General features: G+C 42.2%; 1 protein-coding gene across 1 annotated transcript in view; it reads left to right on the top strand.

The window, feature by feature from the left end:
• Positions 1–14,767, top strand: part of LOC147429264 (uncharacterized) — a 160,463-nt gene extending 145,696 nt beyond the window's left edge. The window contains exons 3-4 of the mRNA XM_086495001.1: positions 7,884–8,351; positions 14,606–14,767. Of these exons, the coding sequence (XP_086351127.1) occupies positions 7,884–8,351; positions 14,606–14,767 (630 nt within the window). The remainder of the gene's footprint in view (positions 1–7,883; positions 8,352–14,605) is intronic.
• Positions 14,768–20,170: the final 5,403 nt, after the last annotated feature.

Raw genomic sequence — 20,170 nt, 5'->3', positions numbered from 1 at the left:
CAATAAATAGTGCTTCCATGAGTCTAAGGCATGTAGAACTGCAAGGAGTTCCTTTTCGTATATGCCTAGAGCTTGCTCAACAGGGTCGAGCCTTCGACTCTCATAGCCTATGGCATGCCCTTCTTGGAGCAAAACAGCTCCAAGGCAATCACCACAAGCATCACATTGGACCTCAAATGATTTTGAGAGATCCGGTAGTGTAAGCACAGGTTGAGAGATAAGCTTTTCTTTAAGCTTTTCGAAAGCATTGTTCTCCTTAGCAGACCATGTATACCTAACGCTTTTCTTTGTTAGGTCATGTAATGGTCCCGCAATTTGTGAGAACTTTTCTATGAAGCGTCTATAGTATGCACACATACCTATAAAGCTTCTTAGTTCATGAAGATTCCTTGGTTTAGGCCATCCTTTTATTACCTCTAACTTTGATGGATCCATTTGGATGCCATCTTGAGAGATAATGTGACCTAAATACTGAATCTCTTGCAAGAAAAATTCACTTTTCTTTCGATTAACATAAAGTTTATTCTCTCTCAAAACTTGAAATATTACCTGGAGGTGTTGCTTGTGTTCGTCTAATGAATTAGAGTAGATGATAATATCATCAAAGAACACTCCAATGAAGGTTCGATGAGGCCTGAACAGCTTCTCCATCAAGCGGTTGAATGTGGCTGGTGCATTGGTCAAGCCAAAAGGCATGACAATGTATTCATAAAGACCAAAGGTGGTGCGAAATGCGGTCTTTACAATGTCTTGATCAACTATCCTTATTTGATGATAGCCACTTTTTAGGTCAATCCTACTGAAGTAGGTCGATCCTTGTAGCTTATCAAATAGGTCTTCTACCCGTGGAACGGGAAACCTTTTTTTGATAGTGATCCTATTTAGTGCTCTATAGTCGACACACATACGATATGTGCCGTCTTTCTTTTGCACTAATAGCACGGGTGAGCAAAATGGAGATGAGCTAGGCCTAACCATGCCATTCTCAACTAACTCATGCACTTGCCGCATAATCTCCTCTTGTTGAGCTTGAGAAACTCTATAAGGAGGTTTGTTAGGCGGTGAACTTCCTGGAAGAAGTTCAATTGCATGGTCATCATTACCTCGTTTAGGAGGTAGCTCACAAGGGATGTCGTCAATAAAAACATCTTGAAACCCCTTGAGAAAATTGGATAACTCTAATTCTTTTTGGTTGCTTTTATTTTCTTTTGCTAAAGCATTAGGTTCATTTTGAGAATTTGTAACAAAAATCATGTACACGGAAATAGAGCTCTTTATTGACTTGTTGAAAGATGGTGTATGTACAATGGGGATAGTGTTACCCATTTCCTTAGCATCTATATACATGTCTTTTTCCCTGAACTTAAAGGAGATTCTTCTTTCAGGAAATTTAACATCGGTAGCCGGGCGATCAAACCATGGTGCCCCTAGGATTACATCCTCATGCTTGAGAGGAGAGATAAAGAAGTCCTCTTTGTCCACATAGCTTTGGACATGAAGCCTCAATTTCCCAATTAAGGGAGTGACTCAAGCTTCTTGCCCCTTGAAGGCACTGTCTGCGGGTAGGACATTTCCCATCTCGTAGGATTGTATGCCTAGCTTGGTGGCCAACTCTATAGATATAAAATTGTGAGTAGAACCAGGGTCAAAGAGAATAAAAGCATCATGTTCTCTTACCTTTCCCCAAGCATGACATAGAGGAGATCCTTTGTGATGAGTTTGGTGAGTCTCCTCCTCTTGGATTTCAACCAAGGAAGCTCTAGGAGGATCTTGGCGGTTGTTCTTTTGGGGACAAGCGCAGTACGCATGCCCTTGTTCGCAACACTTGAAACACTGTTTATCCTTGCGATAACGCTCAAGCTCTTCAGGAGAGAGTTTGTTCTTACCTTTTTAAACTCCCTTTCTTTAGCTTTGTTGGAGTTGCCCTTAGGAGACTTTTGGACATTGTCCTTCCCCTTAGGCTCATTGGAACCCTTGTTTTCCGGGGGCTTATTATTTCTTTTAGCCCCTGTTTGGAAATTGATTCGAGAGGCCACCATAGTATGGTGTATTACCGCCAATATGGTACGTGGCCTTTGGGAGTTGACATACTCCGCCATTTCTTCGGTTAAGCTTGCACAAAATTGTTGCTTTTGCTCTCCAAAATCCAACTTTTTGGAGATAGTGGCTTTGAGTTGTAGGTCCCAAAACTTTTCTACATATTTGTGGATGGATTCATTGGGAGAGAGCTTTAAGCTTTGCCATTCGGTGAGTACTTTGTCTTTGGCATCGGTGGCCAAAAACTGCTTCAGAATGGAATATCTTAAAGCTTTCTATGTTCATGGAGCTTCACCGTTGGCTCGTAAGCTAGACCACCATTGTCTGGCGGACTTTTGAAAGTGCATAGCTACATGGCGTAGCTTAGAGGACTCCATGAAGCCCTCATCTCCAAACGCCGCATCGAATTGCTGGATAAAGGGCAAGACTTTGTCCGTAGCACCAAAGGTGCCATCATAGGTAAGGAAAGAGATGCTCTTTCCTCCCTCTTTGAATTTCTTCAGCTTGGACGACCTCTTCCATGCGGCATAGGATTTCCTATGGTCTCTTCTTTTTGATGGTTCAAAGGTTGCACCATCACTTTCTTCAGAAGGGGAAGAATTTGAAGAAGGTGGAGAAGAGGGTGACCTCTTTCTCGCCTTTTTCTTGTCTTGATCTTCGTCGTCTTCACCATAGCTTTCATAAGAGGAAGAGGATGAAGAAGATGGAGAAGAGGGTGTCCTCTTTCTCGCCTTTTTCTTCTCTTGCTTTTTATCATCCCTCTTTGAATTATGGCGTGGAGAAGAGTGTGATGGTCTTCTCCGCTTTGGTGGTGATGGGGAGAGTTTAGCCCGCCGTCTTCGTGTAGCCATCTCCACCGAGGTTGCGGGAGACTCACTTCTTTCTCGTTCCTTCGGTGGAGGCTCTTGAGTTCTCCTTTGGGAAGGAGATACATCATCAAGAAGTAAATTCTTGAGCCCTTCATATGGATTCTCTTCTTCTTCCTGAATCGGAGAGAGACCTCTTTTGGTAGTCTCACAAGGAGGCTTCCTAGGTATTCTCTCGCCATGGTGATGAGCTTGGAGAATCCCGTGAGCACGAAGCTGCCTTTGCACTTCACTTTGGAGAGATGGATTGCCCATGGCTTGTTGAAGCCTAGAAACAAGATAGTTAACAAGCATTGAAGCATCATTAGTAGCTTGCTCATGAGAAAAATCAAAGTTATCAACATTAATTTCACTCTCTTTACTATTGTCAGCCAAGCACACAAGCTACTGTACCCGCGGCTTGAATACCATTAATTGCAAGGAATAGAAGAGAGGGTCTTTCAACAGCAAAACAACACCGGCTCCTGTCAAGCTTCTAATAGCTCAATAGTGGTTAAGCCGTAGGCAAAGCCGTAGGCAAGCCCTGTAGGACTCCACTATTAAGACCATAGCTCTCGACGGTGATGCCCCGTTAACTGCACAAAGGCAGACGCACTGCAAGGCTGAAAAATCCCTATTCTACTTACTCACAGGCAATTAATAATACCAACCATTTATAGCTAGCTTGAGGACCTCCCTTCTTGAGCAAAAAAAGAGAAACCTTGTGCTCTGATACCAATGTAACATTTAATGGCCTAGAAACTTATGTGTAGCGAAAATTAGCATGAACATAGTGGGCATTTCATTAGAATAGATTCCTAATGAGAATTACAAGAGTGCTTGGGTGGCATTAGGAAAAGTTTGGACTCAAAAATGGGCCTTGTAAGAATTGTTGATGTGGCATAGCTTTCAAAAAGTGGGGATCGGTAAATTTTTTGCAAATAAGATCCAAACTTGTCGGAGGGTTGATATTTAGAATCTACTCTTCAAATGCTATCTATTGATATATAGCATGCATGTATCGGACATTGCCTTCATGTAGATCTAGAAAAAGGTGATTTTAGATTACCGTAACGGTAACAATACCTGGCTGATTGAAAAAAAATGGCATAACTTTCATAGAAGTCATCCAAACTTTTTGGACCTTGGCTCTTTAGAATCCATTTTTCAAGAACTTTCCAATGATAGGTCATATCATGGGGTTCTAAACAATATTTAGAGGGGTCTACCGGGTTGCTTTCTTTTGTACAACTTTGATGATGTGGCACTCTTAAAAGGCCCAAAAATGAGTTCAAAATTTTCCTAATGAGAGAGCAACAAAAAGCATAACACCTAGTTAGATAGCATCAACAATACTTTCAAAGGGAAAGAAATTAAGCTATTGACAACAGTTGAGGACGGGATTTGCATGGAGCCAGTCCCCCCTCCAAAAGGCTTTGTATTATGGTTTCTCCCATCAAGAGAGACATTGTACAATACAATTCTTTGTGTTCCTTCAAGACTACCTAGTGCAATGAATATGAAAGCTTCATGCACTAAGCAAAACACTTAGCAAACACAACTTTAATTATCCCCGTTCTCAGACCCAAGACCTCACACACCTTCGAAGATGGTGAGAGCTAGCAGGGTATGAGAGTAGATTGAGTGGAAGAAGGAGTATCTTACGAGAAAGATGTACATCTCCTCACATAATCACTCATATTAGCATAGCTTAGCTTAGTAATTAGCTTGGTAGAGGAGATGAGCATGCATTGAAGCTTGGCTCTTGGTTGGATTTGCATCCATATGCCAGGAGTATGTCAATGTAGGCTTCTATCTCACAAGCTTGGAGTAGGTGATGAGCTCTCCATTAAAGCTTGGGAAGAGATAGTCTTCTCTTTCTTCACACATGAGATTCTGTGAGTGTGTGTGTGATAATACCTTGCAAAAAATCAGCCCCCTCTCTCTCTTGGGCGAGCCCCCTTGCTATTTGCTCTTGCAGGCTCCCTATTGGACAATGCCAAACTCAGCCAATGGCTATTAAGCAGCATAAGTGATATCCTTCTAACATGTGTCCCCCTTTTCCCTTTTGTGAGAGCTTAATCAATTAAACTTAATTGATTTAAGTGAATTAAATCCCCATTGGACCTTTCCCCATTCTGACCAATAGGAATTAAGTAGCCCATTGGGCTGCTCAATTCCTATTGGACCCCTTCTCAGGCTGTCCAATAATCATCTAGGAGACTTAATTTTCATTGGTTCTTTTTATTAAGTGTTTTAAAATTAATTAGGCTAAATTTACTCTAGCCTGATTCTCATTGGTCCACTTCAAGGGTCATCCAATAGGAATTGAGCACATTTTGGGAGCAACTAGCTTAGGCATCTGGCATGTGTCCTTCATTCCCTTTGTGTAACCCAGGGGTTTGTGTGTGTGTGTGTGGCTTTCTCTCTCATCCCCTACCTTTAGGGCTCGCCCCCTCATGTGTAGGGATGTGTGTTGACTTTGGAGAGCACACAAACCACCCAATTCATCCTAAGCTTTAACCCTTTGGACACAACCTTTGAATTTTGGAACCTTAGCATTTTGGAATTCTTAATGGGCTGAACCTTAGGGTCTTTTTAGCCGATTGTTGCACATGGCTCTTTTGCAGATGGCCCCCCCTTTGGATCCCTATTTTCCCTCCTTTGGATCTCTACTGTGGCCAGTCTGCTAGCTTAACCAATATTCTAGCTTTTTCTCCCCTGGAACTTCCCCATATTAAATGATCAGTTTAACATGAGAAAATCATTTAGGAGAATTAGATATTGATTATTATGACACCCACCCCGGCATACACCCCATACAAGCCAAACACGCCTCGGCATACCCAGTTGGGAAAGCTTCGATTCTCGGTGTACCATTCAACAAGCCATGAGTAATTGATGTTGCAAAATTTTGCACGCAATTACTGTACGGTAATACCTCCGGATTTGAACCTCAATTTTGTACCCGGCCAAGGGCAACATAACCTCGCCAACAAGGGCCAAGAACTTCTTCGACAGGTCATCGAGTTCTTGCAAATTCTTCAAATTGCAAAAATTGAAGCAGTGCATCAAGCTTAATCTATGACGGCTTTAAGGTTTTCAAACGAGTATGCAACATCACTTGTTTTCTTCGGAAACTCGAATCAACGGCGACGCGTTCAAGCGGTGTAAGTGAACGGGTGGACTTACGGGTTGACTAAAGCTTTGATGACCAGTGTAATTGGCATGGCTAATTACCATTTGCGGTGCATACTATGGCTACAGGATTGTTTTTTGAATCAAGGTATTCTTCTTTCTCCTTCTTACATTGCACGGTGTTGCCATGGATTCAGATATCAATATGACATTTGATTTCAAGCATAATACACCTAATCCTTCCCATGATGGCTCGTGGCTGGATACTCGTGCCCGCGACGCTATGGGAGGTGATGATGCTTATCAATTGCTCGATATTCAGGAATTTCGCGCACTTCAAATACGCATCTCAGTAATGGAAACAAATTTTGCATCTTTAAATGAAAGTGTCACTAAATTATCCACGTTAGTGATACATTTTATGTAGCAGCAGGCTAAGGGCCCTGTTGACACACACATGCATGAGCATGTTGCCAATCAGGGGCAAGGCCCTTTTGATCATAGACAAGGTCCATCTCCGGATTCTTTGCACTCTCTCACTGCAAAGGAGGTGGATGAGTTGTTGAAAAACACCAAACCACTGACTTTTAAGGGAGAGTACCGAGATTGCAAATAAGGATGCAGTGAATATCTTTCTCAGCAAGTGGGATGGAATTCACGCCTTACGGCGTACTCCGGATGAAGTCAAAGCACTGCCGACAAGTCTGACTCTGGAAGGCAAGGCTTACAAATGGTGGATGCCTCTCAAGGAGAAGAATATCATGTGAGGAAATATGACGTAGCTAATTAGATATTTGAGTAGATTACTTAATGGAGAGCGATAGATTTCACACACAAGAGATTATAGAGTAGAGAGAGAGAGAGAGAGTACACGTGATATACATGGTTCACCCAATGTGGGCTACGTCCACGGGAAAGTAGCCACTCAATGGCTTTAGTACTTCAAAACAAGAAGTAGTTTACAAAGGGAGTATACCCTTAATAGAGCTCCCACCTTGCTTCACTCTCACCACCTCACACCCACCTTGTTGCATGAACTTCACACAATGAAATGTGTGTAGAAATGGCCTCCTTTTATAAGCCAAAAGGGCTACCCTCTCTCATGAGGGGCAGCTATGTGTAGCCACCCTTGTGTAGATAAGTCCAAATCGGACCCTCCAATCCGCCCATGTGTGCCCGCCCTTTAGAAGACAAGTCCGCTTTTGAATTTGGCCACCGGCCACCACCGGCCACCATCGGCCACCACCGGCCATTGACTACTGGCCACCGGCCAACCGGCCGGTCGTTTTCCGACCACTTTTTGGCCGCCATCCGGCCATACTATTCCGGCGAAAAGGAATGTTCCGGCAAAGTGGCCGTGAAAATTTTGGGTTTCGGCGAGTGATTTTTATTTCCGACGAGTGATTTTCCTTCACACACGATGGCTTCTCCTCATAATGGAGGCCTTACAAATGTGCGTTTTTACCACAAAAAATTACAAGGGGTAAATCAGGCTCCATACTTTACATATCAGAGTAGGGCAGCCTTTGAGGCTATGTTTTGAAAAGAATTTCTGCCTACAAATGAGGTAGATCGAAATTGGACGGCTTGGGACACGTGTTCCATGCGCCAACACCCATCATTGCTTGAACATATCTCTCACTACCGGGATGTTATCCTCAAGTTGGAAGGACTAGACACCTTTTAGCAAGTACGTGGGTTTATCCGCGGTCTGACGCCCGAGCTTAGGAAGCACGCCAAGACTCAGGACCCTAAAACACTTGAGGAGGCCATAGTGAAAGCATACATTCATGATGATCAAGATGAAAATAAATCACATAATAATCACATGCCCGTTAATACACATGGTTTACACGCACGTAGTATGGGCACAATAAAAGAAAATTTATAGTAACCAATTCTGACGCAGCTATAGAATCCAAGGGGTTCCGTGGTCCCCTCTCTCCTAAGGACTTTGACAAGGCTAAAAAAGAGAAGTTATTCTTTCAATGCCTGGGAAGCGGCCATGGCAAAAAGGATTGTCCCAAGGGGAAATCTGCTGCTCACGGCAAGGAGAAAGAAGTGCACATGGTGCAATTGCTACCTCTTGAGTCTTCCTCACAATTCTCTACGATGGAATTAACACACACCGAGGTGGTGCATGAATGCTGTATCACAGCTTCCATGTGGCAACAGACCTACGGTCCACATGAGTTAGTGCGTATGCACGGATCTCTTCAAGGTCACAAGGTGCGCATTTTGGTAGATGACGGTGCCACTCACACTTTCATTAACTATGCATTAGTGAAAAAACTAAAATTGCCCCAAACTCCGAGTTCCCACCACTACAAGGTAGCAATGATGAATGGTTATGATGGCGAAATATGGGATACTCAAGTCAGAGCCGTACCGTTGGAAATACAAGGCTATTCCACATCCTTGGATTTGCAGGTTATGAATATGGAGAGGGCAGATGTGGTACTTGGTAGGGAATGGTTGCATAGCCTAGGACCATCACTGAAGCGTAGCTATGAGCACAACAACTTGATGTTTGAATCCCATGGCGCACATGTGTTGTTGTTAGGAGAGAAGGATGTGCCTTCCTCAATAGAGCTTATGCAGCTCGTTTCCAATAATGAAATAGATAAATTTTTCTTGTGTTACGTCACTTTCTTTCCAATATTGAATTTGTTGAAAATTCCTCAACGTCGCATGCTTCTCTCTCACCTCTTCCACCAATGGCTATTTCTCAACAAGCAAAGGTTTCTAGTGACTTAAAAAATTTATTAAAGGAATTTCACGATGTTTTTCCTAATGATTTGCCATCAGGATTACCGCCGACACGATCGGTGCAACATAGCATCCACGTGGTTGCAGGTAGTAAACCAATCAGTAAACCACCCTACAGAATGAGTTATTCTGAAGGTGTTAAGGTGGAACGTCAGCTTGCTGACTATCTTAGCATAGAGTTTATTCAACCCAATCCTTCACCATGGGCTTCTCCTATCCTATTAGTGAAGAAAAAGGATGGTAGTATGCGCATGTGCGTAGACTACCGTGGATTAAATGCGGTTACTGTTAAGAACAAGTACCCATTGCCATGCGTGGATGAGTTGTTTGACAAGTTCACTCATGCTCGTATTTTTACAAAAATAGACTTGCGGTCTAGTTACCAACAAGTACGTATTTGACTTGCTGATATACCCAAAACTGCATTCCGAACAAGGTTTGTACACTACGAGTTTTTGGTTATGTCTTTTGGGTTAACCAATGCGCCCGCAACATTCATGACACTTATGGATAGTGTCTTGAAACCGTGCTTGGGCAAATTTGTTATCGTTTTTCTCGATGACATTCTAGTATACAGTGCTTTTGAGGAAGAAAATCTACAACATCTGAGGCAGGTATTTGAATTGTTGCGAAAAATTAATTATATGCCAAAGAATTTAAGTGTGATTTTTTGAAGGAGGAAATTCACTATCTTGGGTATGTTATCTCAGCTACTGGGCTACACATGGATCAATCCAAAGTGGATACCATTCGGCGGTGGCCTTGTCCTAAAAATGCGAAGAATTACAAATTTTCTTGGGATTTGCAGGTTTTTACGCAGATTCGTTAAAAACTATGCTAATATTGTTGTTCCCATGAAGGACCAATTGAAAGGCAAAGGCAAGACCTTCTAGTGGGGGGACCACTCAATAGCTTAGTTTTGATACACTCAAGGATGCATTAGCTACAACTCCTATTCTAGCTATTGTAGATCCTTTGAAACCATTCAATTTGGAAACGGATGCCAGTGACCGTGCTATTGGAGTAATCCTATTACAAGAAGGCCGGCCAATTGCATTTGAAAGCAAGAAGCTTGATTCAGCACAACATAATTATTCTGCTTGTGAACGTGAACTCTATGCAACAGTGTCTGCCTTGAAGACATGGAGACATTATTTGTATGGAGCTCAATTTGAGATTGTGTTTGACCATGAAAGCATTAAATGGTTTACACAATAAACCAATTTGAAGGGTCGAAAAGCCAAGTGGGTTGAAATCTTTCAGGAATATGACGCCAAGCTCCGGTATCCTAAAGGACGATACAATGTGGTGGCTGATGCTCTTAGTCATATGCCTGAGATCAATTCTCTTTTGTTCACGGAACTTCGCAGTGAATTTTTGGATTCTCTGAAGGGCAAATATGAGCATGATGATGCATATTCCAAAGTGTGGAGCCATGTGCAAATGAGGGATCCTTCTCACTCCAATGTTGGTAGTGTATCGTTAACCTCCATGCACAGTGCTCCTCTGTCACAAATGATGAACTACAATGATGGAAGAATTTTACTATTGACAATGGGTACCTACTCCACAAGTGAAGAGTTTGTGTTTGTGTACCGACGGACACAGACATTCAACGCCAAATTCTTTATGAATGTCATGATAGTCCAAGTGCAGGGCACCCGGGTATTAAAAAGACTTATGCTCTCGTATGATGACAGTTTTACTGGCCAGGTCTACATGGCTTTGTTCAAGATTATGTCTTGCATTGCCAAAAATGTCAAGTTAACAAAGTAGAGCGCCCGAAGGCAGGAGGACTCTTACATCCTTTGGAGATTCCCAATGGGAAATGGGAAAGTATCTCTATGGATTTTATTGTGGGTTTACCAACCACTGTACAAGGCCATGACTCAGTATGGGTGGTCAAAGTAGAGAGTCCGAAGGCAGGAGGACTCTTACATCCTTTGGAGATTCCCAATGGGAAATGGGAAAGTATCTCTATGGATTTTATTGTGGGTTTACCAACCACTGTACAAGGCCATGACTCAGTATGGGTGGTCATAGACCGGTTGACTAAACTATGTAAGTTTATTCCAACCAAATCAACGATTAAGACTCCAGAATTAGCTAAGTTATTTGTGGACAATCTGTACAGGTTGTATGGCTTGCCAAGTAACATTGTGAGTGATCATGATCCCAAGTTTAACATTCATTTTTGGAGGGATGTGCTTAAAAAATTGGGTACACAACTCAACCTCAGTATAGCCGATCATCCAGAAACATATGGTCAGACTGAACAAGTTAACCAAGTGTTAGAGGATACGCTCCCGCATACGTTAGCAAGAAACAAACAGACTGGGAAGAATATCTACATCTTTTTGAGTTTTCGTACAGTAGTGCTAAGCATGTCACGACTGGATTTAGTCCTTTCATGCTCATGTATTGTTTTCAACCTAGGTCACCCATTACGGTGGGGTTGGCAACTGAAAAACTCCACTAGGTTAAGGGTTTTCTCAAAGACCATATGGATATGCTGAAACTCACTCGTCAGAATGTTCGACAAGCATAGGATAGGTATAAGAAGTATGCTGATGAGAAACGTTGGCAAGTTACCTTTGAGTAAGGGGAGAAGGTATTTTTGTGTTTGCCAGAGCATTCGGAAAGTCTGAAAACTGGGCCAACACCTAAATTATCTCCAAGATATTGTGGACCTTTCAAAATCCTCAAGCGAGTTGGTGATTGTGCCTACAAACTATCGTTACCCACACACTCTCATGTCCATCCGGTGTTTCATGTAAGGCATTTACGTAAGCGATTACATGGGGATGACAATGTCATTGACCAACAGATTCTAGTCGATTTCATTGAACGTCCTACCCCACCGCATGAACCTAAACGAATTCTTGACTATCATGATTTACGTACACATCATCATGTACGTCGACAAGCTTTAATCAAGTGGAAAGATGGAACTGAAGAAGGAGCCACTTGGGAAAACATTAGTGCTCTTAAGAGGAAGTTTCCCACTTTTGTTTTCAAGGACTAAAACTCTTCCTTAAGGGGGGAGTAATGTTAGGACAAGGGCAAGGCCAAGGAGTCCCCGAGGGATTCACTCTATATGCAAAACGGGACACCACCTGCCGGCGGACAACTTTGATAAAACCCCTATATATTAGGGAATATGACCCCCCTTTCTATGCTTATACGACAATCAATGAAGAAAACTCTCATACTCCTATCTTACATATAAAATTTAGGTCTCACATGATCTAAATGAATAAAGCTCATCAAAGAGTGACTAGCAACGTACCTTCCCCAACATTCATCCAAGTTCTAGTGCAAACGGTGACCAATTGTTACAAGTAATCAACACGAGGCAGTCCCCCCCCCCCCCAACTCCCGCCACCCCCCTCCCCGTTCCCCATAAATATGATACCCCCCTCCCTTATTTTTGAGCTTGGGATATAAATTATTGGGGGTTTTCCCCTAACTTATACGCTTATGTAACTTGTAAAAAAACCCCCCTCCCTTGCACTTACGTGGTGCGGTAAATTTTCCACGGTGAACCCCCCGAGAGCATCACATTATCAGCTGGCAATATATGTTCTTTAAGTAGCCTACATATAGAGAAGCATCAACAAACTTGTAGAAAAAAGAAAACATTACATAATTACAGTAAACACAACGTGAACAGCCACCTAAAAAGTTTTGTAACAATCGTGTCACTCCATCCAAAATTTGCTTGCATGTTGAGAAGAACCAATAGTGTTTTCAATTTGGAAACTCTAGCTCCTTCATACAATGCTGTAGTAGCTTCACGTTTCATATGATCATAAACAAGCTGTTCTGAGTTCATGATTGTCTCAATAATTTTGTCAATTTGTGGCTCATACTTTCTTGTTCGGTGTGTTGCTTTGTGTTGTCACCCTCTGAGCTTGATGACACTTTAGGCATAGCCGTGTTTTTTGCTAGAGTGGAATGCATATGAAAACGCCTTGTAGGTTGCAGGATTCTTGCATGATGTCCATTGTCTGAGTCCTAAAGAATTGAGAACTTATTATTTTCAGTACAAAGTAAGTCCAATAAGAGAGAAAGACATATTTTATTACTCTCATTCACACTTACCAATGAGCTGCAATTGGCAATAATTTGATCCATATTGATGGATTGAACTTGCCATATTCGCGAACATGTTGTTGTGCAACCGTCGTGTTCAACGCACCTTCCATTTGCATTGGCTACAAGGGCATGAAACCCTGGCCGAGAGATAATACTCGTGAACACAACTGTAAATATAAAGTTAATTTCAAATCTATAATGGACTTGAAAAATAGTACACAAAGCTAAAGTTAAATGTAATCTTATAAAAAATACAAACGAGCTTCAAAAATGGCTAACATGAATGCAAACAGCTTGCCCAAACCATCAATAGGCAAGTGGGCAAGCCAAATGCAAAGTGGCAATCATAAACAGCAAGTGCATAAGCCATTTCTAAAGTCCGTTTGCGTTTTTTCTCTTAAAAAATCAAACACATTTCGCAAACGGTTTGCGTACTTGCCATTTGTGCTTGCCGCTTTGCACACGGCTTGCCCTTGTGCCTATTGATAATTTGGGCAACACATGTGCAAAGAGAAAATAACAAACGGCTAAAAAGCAAGGTGTTTTTGAAGGTAGATTGTGTTTTTTTCATGGAAATGCAAATAGACTTTGGAAATAGCTTGTCCTCTTATCATTTATGTTTTTCACTTTGTGTACAACTTGCCCAATTTCCTATTGATGGTTTGGGCAAGCCATATGTGAAGCGGCAAGCAAAAAGGGCAAGGCGTTTCTTGAGATTGTTTGAGTTTTCCCTCTCAAAAACACAAATGGACTTCAGAAATGACTTGCACACTTGCCATTTTTGCTTGTTTGCCGCTTCATATATGGCTAGTCCTCTTGCTCTTTGCTAGTTTGGAGCCCGGGGGATTCACTCTATATGCAAAACGGGACGCCACCTGCGAGCGGACAACTTTGATAAAACCTCTATATACGACTCATATTAGGGAATATGACCCCCCTTTCTATGCTTATACGACAATCAATGAAGAAAACTCTCATACCCCTATATATCTTACATATAAAATTTAGGTCTCACATGATCTAAATGAGTAAAGCTAATCAAAGAGTGACTAGCAACGTACCTTCCCCAAAATTCATCCAAGTTCTAGTACACACGGTGACCAATTGTTACAAGTAATCAACACAGGGCGGTCCCCCCCGCCCCCCCCCCCCCAAGTCCCGCCACCCCCCCTCCCCCTTCCCCATAAATATGATAGCCCCCTCCCTTATTTTTGAGGTTGGGATATAAATTATTGGGGGTCTTCCCCTAACTTATACGCTTATATAACTTGTCAAAAAACCCCCCTCCCTTGAACTTACGTGGTGCAGTAAATTTTCCACGGTGAATCCCCCGGGAAGGAGTCACGGACTACGGCCAGAGGCGGCCAGGCTAGGCAATGTGGACAGGGGATCCGTCTATGGCAAGAGGCTAGGAGCCTGCCTTTATAATGGAAGGTTGGGAGGAGGATCTCAAGGTCTAGCTACCCTAGGTCTTATATCACTAGTCGTTCTACATATGGGCATCGCTTTGGACCAACTCCCCCGGTGAGAACCTTCATCCCAAGTGGCCATTGCAGGCATCAAATTTTCTTCACGACTGTCTCCCATCCAACGTGGTACCAAACGTACTGTACGTGGCGTATATGTACGTACTGTACGTTGTTTCGTACATGAAAATTTTTTATGTACGTAAAAATACGTACTCTTGTAAAAAAACCTCAAAATACTAAATTTTCTAGGACTTTTTCAAAATTAAACAAGAGAGAAGCCAACAACTTATAGAGACATTCAAAGACATGTTTTACAAGACAACCACATACCGTGTAACTACTGCAAGAGACTTAAAAGTTAAGATGACATTGATAATTGAACAAGAACATCAAAGCTCAAGAGTCAAATGAATTCTGAAATAACAATGAACACACCAATGGTGAAAACATCAAATGACAAAGTACCATAGGTGATAGCCTACAAGGCCCACGCCATAACAAAAGGCTCATCATCCATCATAAATGAAACCATCCTACTCAAAAAGTTTGTCTATATAGTAGTAGAAAGTGCTAAATAGCTAGCTCAAAGCTAGCCCATCATCCATGTGATGGCCCCATCCTCAAAAATCATCATCAGATGCAGATGAAGACTCTGTTGAAGAGACCAAGTCCCCATCCTTCAGGACATTGCCCTCTTCATCGTACTCTGGCTCTGCCATCACGGACACATGTGCCACATGTAGATCATCCTCTATTGCCTCTGTCGAAGCCTCAATGAGACGAATAGCCTCGTTTGCCCATTTTTGAGAAGAACGAACATGTAGCTTCCCTTTACGAATGCTCTCTCTTTGAGCACTATCTGGGTCTGGAGCATGCTCATGCAGAGGAATAGTTAAAGCTAGTGGGTGTGACCTCGTCACACGCCGATCAACACTCTCCAACTCCCTGTGAAGTAGCCAAATAACCCCCTCTTGCTCATTTCTGATCTGCGCCTCCATCTCGTCTATGGCACTAAGATCTACCACCATCTTCATGCGTGTTGGGTCCGCCTGTTGAAAAATGAAAATAGAGGAAATATTATTTAGTATGTACTAAATACTCAATGGCCGAATGTATCATGATTCATGATTCAATCATTCATGTGAAAATTAATAGTGGACCTGCTTGAGTGTTCCCAAAGCGTGGTAGGCTCACACAAGCCTCATATTTGCTCGGCAATAGAATAACTTCTCTAGTTGAGAAGTGCTGAGATGATTACGGATCTTCGTATGTATCAAAGAATAAGTGCTAGAGAAGTTAGTCTATTGCTTGGGAATAGACTAACTTCTCTAGTTGAGAAGTGCTGAGATGATTGCGGATCTTCGTATGTATCAAGGAATAAGCGCTCTAGTTGCACTTGCATGCACCAGCCAAGCAATCCTACAACAATGAGCATTGAGATTTAATATGGCAATAGTAAGTACTAAGTACATTGTACAAAAACTATAAGTCTCAAGATTTTCAATTACGTGTGAAAGTACTCGTAAAGCCAGATGTGTAAGCGTTGGAAGACCTTGTCTCCCATAATTTTACCACCCTATAAGAGGAAACTTGGTAGCCTTTGGCCTCAACACCACAACTCTAGCAAAGGATGGTCCTAGATTGTTCATGAAGCTGATAATCTCTGCATCAATCTCCAGCTGATCGTCAATGTCGTACATCATATTGATGTAATCATCCTTTAGCTTTAAGAGACTCCTCTCATGGAAAAGCTCTGGCATCTTGTAGAAAGGATGAAGCAATGCAGCCATTACATGAATGGGACGACTCATGAAAGTCCATCTCCTTTCTATAATGGCCATGATGTCATCTCGGCTGAAATTTTCATCAATAAAACAAAGTTGAATTGGCAAATTCAAATGACAACAAGTCTACAAGAATATTTGCAACAAAAGCAATAATCGATTTCAAAAGACAAGTACTTACCAGTTCTGTGTCAGAGACACACACTCTGTAATATGTCTCTTCATCTCCATGAAGAGATGATAGACTAAGTCCAATGTAGAGCCCTCCATGTGTGTGACTCGAAGAAGCACATACACTGGCTGCAATGTCACTATCAAACTCTGAACCTGTGTCCAAAAGGACTCATCAAGCACTCGTTGTTGTATGTATTTAGTGGGCTTTGTCTACGAGTGATGCATCAATCTCCACTTCGGGTCCACGACTGTCTGAAGAAGTGGATCCCTCAATTTGAAGAGTCTCTATAGCACTAAATACATATAAGCAAATCTGGTCTTTGAGGGTCACACCATATCAAGTGTACTGTGGCTCCTTAAGATAGCTAAAGATTGATGTTTCTTGTGAAAAAAGGTGGTGATCTTAGTGGCATTTGTAACAATAGGCAATACCCAAGGCAACTTGCCTATATCCTCCATAAGTAAGTTAAGACAATGTGCAGCACATGGAGTCCAAGAAATCCGAGGGTAAGCTGCCTCGACCATTTCACCCATAAGTTTACAATTTGAGGCATTGTCAGTCACAACCTGTACCACATTCTCCTTCCCAATCTCATCAATAGCTTTCTTGATGTGCCCAAAGATAAACTCACCACCGATGCGCTCTCCGGCCTTCTCTGCATCCAGATCGCGCAAGAAGTATGTGCCAAGAGAAGACGACACAAGAATATTAATGATGTGCCGCCTATGAGCATCACTCCAGCCATCTGATATGATGGTGCACCCAAACTGCTGCCAATCGGCCTTGATCGAGACCAAAGCCTTATCTATCAAAGCCTTATGCTCATCAAGCATTGTAGTGCGCGCCTTCTTATACTCCACCCCTGACCATGAATCTATGTGACCAACATCAACTATAGCCTGGACCATCCTCTTCCATTGCTCAGTCCTCAAAACATTGAAGGAGATGTTGCACTCAATGAGAGTGCGAGCAATCTCCATCTCAGCCACCTTTTGACATTCCTTCACTCAAGAAAGAGAGTTCACACACGAAGGCAAGGTGCTTTGCCTACGTGCAATCATATCACCTCCATCCTCCTCCTCCCGCACAACTCGATCCCTCTTTCTACTAGAACCAGCAGTGGGATACTCCTCTTGAACCTCGGAAGATGAACCACCAAAATCCCCAGTAAGAGCATCATGAAGAGAATCATGTGTGTGTTGTCCACCTGTATTTTTTGTTGTTGTTGGTACTTCCAAAAAATTCTTTGCAATCAGCTTGTCCCTAATATCCCATGGAACCTTTTTGCACCCTCCACAATTGTTGGTCATGCCAATGCCTGTTAGGTGCTTGATGACACAAGAAATTGTACTTGTGAGCTGAAAATTGCAGTACTTGCATTGCCATCGTTGAGTGTCGGAACCCGCTTGGCCTGGAGTGTTGATAATGCGGATGAAATTGGTATGCTCCTTCCAGTAGGGGTTGCATGGCTTAGGCATAATGAATCTGTCGCAAACAATAAGACAGACATGAGTGAGAGAAAGAGAGAGAGAGATAGAGGGAGCCTGCAGAGGAGGAACTTGGAGAAGAGAGAGAGAGAGAGAGAGAGAGAGAGAGAGAGAGAGAGAGAGAGAGAGAATTCAAGAGAGGATTCAAGAGAGAGCAAATTTCCCTGCACAGTGTTTTTATACAATTTTTGTGCGGTGACTCATTACTGGTTTGCTCTTACTACTCAGTGCTCAAGCGCCTTATAGGTATGATCCAAAAAATAATCGCTTAGGCCTTGCGAAACCCTCACAATGGATAAAAGCCAGATTAAGAAAAAAAAACAGCACCGTATGGATCGTTCCATATGGTACTGAGGTGGTCCGGGGCGGGCAACAAGAAGAGCGGCCTCTAAACACCCTTTGAGGCTCCCGTGCTTCTCAAATGGGGCTGGGGCAAGCACAATCAGAGACAACAACCCACAGCCAAAAACCAAACAAGAAAAGGGGCACCACCTAGTTGTAGATGCGAGCTAGGACGCACATGATATCTCCTTGTACTCAAATGCACAAAGAGAGGGGAATGCAAGATAGCCACACACACCAAACACAAACATTCACCACGCCAGAGAGAGGTAAAGCGCACAAATCAACTTGAGCAACTCATTCTTAGCCTTAAAGACTAGATGCACACAAAGCTTGATGAGAAATAGAGAGACAACACAAAACTTGACTTTGTTGCCAATACACAAATTGTCTTAGGGTCACCGGAGCCCTCTCACCGAGCACCCTCTTACAATTGAAATTTTTGGCAAACAATTCAACAAGCCCTCAAACCACCAAGCATGAAATGGCACAACAAACTTCAAGGACAATATACTTTCAACCACCTGATGAGCCAACTTATCAAGTCAATTTGGAGAGAAGAGTCGTAGTTGCAGCATACAATTGCACCCAAAACTATGAATCTTATTTATGGACAAGAGTATGCTACAAGTGTGATTGCAGAGTATAATATCACTCCACTCCTCTAGATGGCATAACTAACTTCAAGCTTCTCCATGCACCTATGTGTAGTGATGGAATAGAGCACTCACAATGCACACACTCTACACAACTAGGCTTGAAGAGTGGTGTGTTATGTGTTGAGAATGGTGTGGTGTAGTGTGATCATGGGATGATTTACAAGGGAGAGAAGGGCTCTATTTATAGGTTTTAGAAGCCCCGATTAGGATTAGGCCTAATCAAGTTTATTTGAAGGAATAAAAGATTATGCATTTTTATTTTTTTTTAATGAGGGTGGGTCTCTCTTGTCCTTTGAGTCACATGGATGTGGGCTCACGGGAAGAGAATTATTGAGGATGAAGGAGAGAGGATTGAGTGAATAATTTGGGAGTGCCTACTCTAGTAGAGGGTGCATTTTACAATAAGGTTAGTGGTTAGTAGTTAGTAATTATGACTAAAAAATATTTACAAAATCATTCACCAAATGGTGAGATATATGATGAGAAAAGTTAGAGAAGGGATGAGCTTGTAAAGAGAGGTTGAAGCTTTGGAGAAGTTGACATTTACCTCTTTACAGCACCGGAAGAAGAAGCAGTCAGCATGGCGAAGCAGCGCGTGTCGATGAAGCTATGTTATTTCAAACCTTGGAAAATTCATGATAAAAGCCTTCATTTGTAGAGGTTATCCTTGGATTTTTGCTGATTTTTTGAAGTTCTTTACAAAGCTGAAGAGAGTATGGTAATATGGACATATATGTAGAGAGAAAGGGGGACAAATAGGGTGTAGAAATGGAGGATGAAGGCTATGGAGGTGTGAGAGATGTGGCAATGGTGAAGAGGGTGAATTAGGACATGGGAGTTGTAGGTTTGGGAGTGGGAAGGAGAGAGAGGAGTGTGTGTGAAAGAGGAAAATAATAAAGTGGAAGAGGGAGTGTGGCTGCATAGCATGGGTAAACTGGGGTCCACCAATAAAATCATAGCTCACAGCTCGTAGCTCAAAAAAATATGAAACAATTTGAGGTGAAAGTTCAGCTCACGAGCTACAACTTTTGTTTGTATCACCTTTTCAAATTTGGGGAGCATGTGATCTTTAAAAATTCAGAAAAATCGACTGTTTTTTCCACTTCACAAGGTCCTTGTGAGTCCTTCTTTGGATGATTCTTTTGAATACCTCCAAGAGTGAACTCCCCATGGTGCATGCATGCATGCCACATACCCTTGACCTTATTTGGTATGTCTATAATTGAAGATATTATTGAGATCATGATATAAGTGAATAGTACAACTAAGAAAATCAAATATTGAGGGGTCTAAAAAAATATGTACATGTCAAATATAAATAATATAGGTGGAAAAAATATAAAGGGGTCAAAATAAATCTCTCATTA

This window comes from Adiantum capillus-veneris, chromosome 22, assembly GCF_014529385.1.
Source record: "Adiantum capillus-veneris isolate H3 chromosome 22, ASM1452938v2, whole genome shotgun sequence".
In the NCBI taxonomy this organism is placed as follows: Eukaryota; Viridiplantae; Streptophyta; class Polypodiopsida; order Polypodiales; family Pteridaceae; genus Adiantum; species Adiantum capillus-veneris.
The sequence above is the reverse complement of the archived record's forward strand: the minus strand, read 5'-3'. Positions and strand labels throughout refer to the sequence as shown.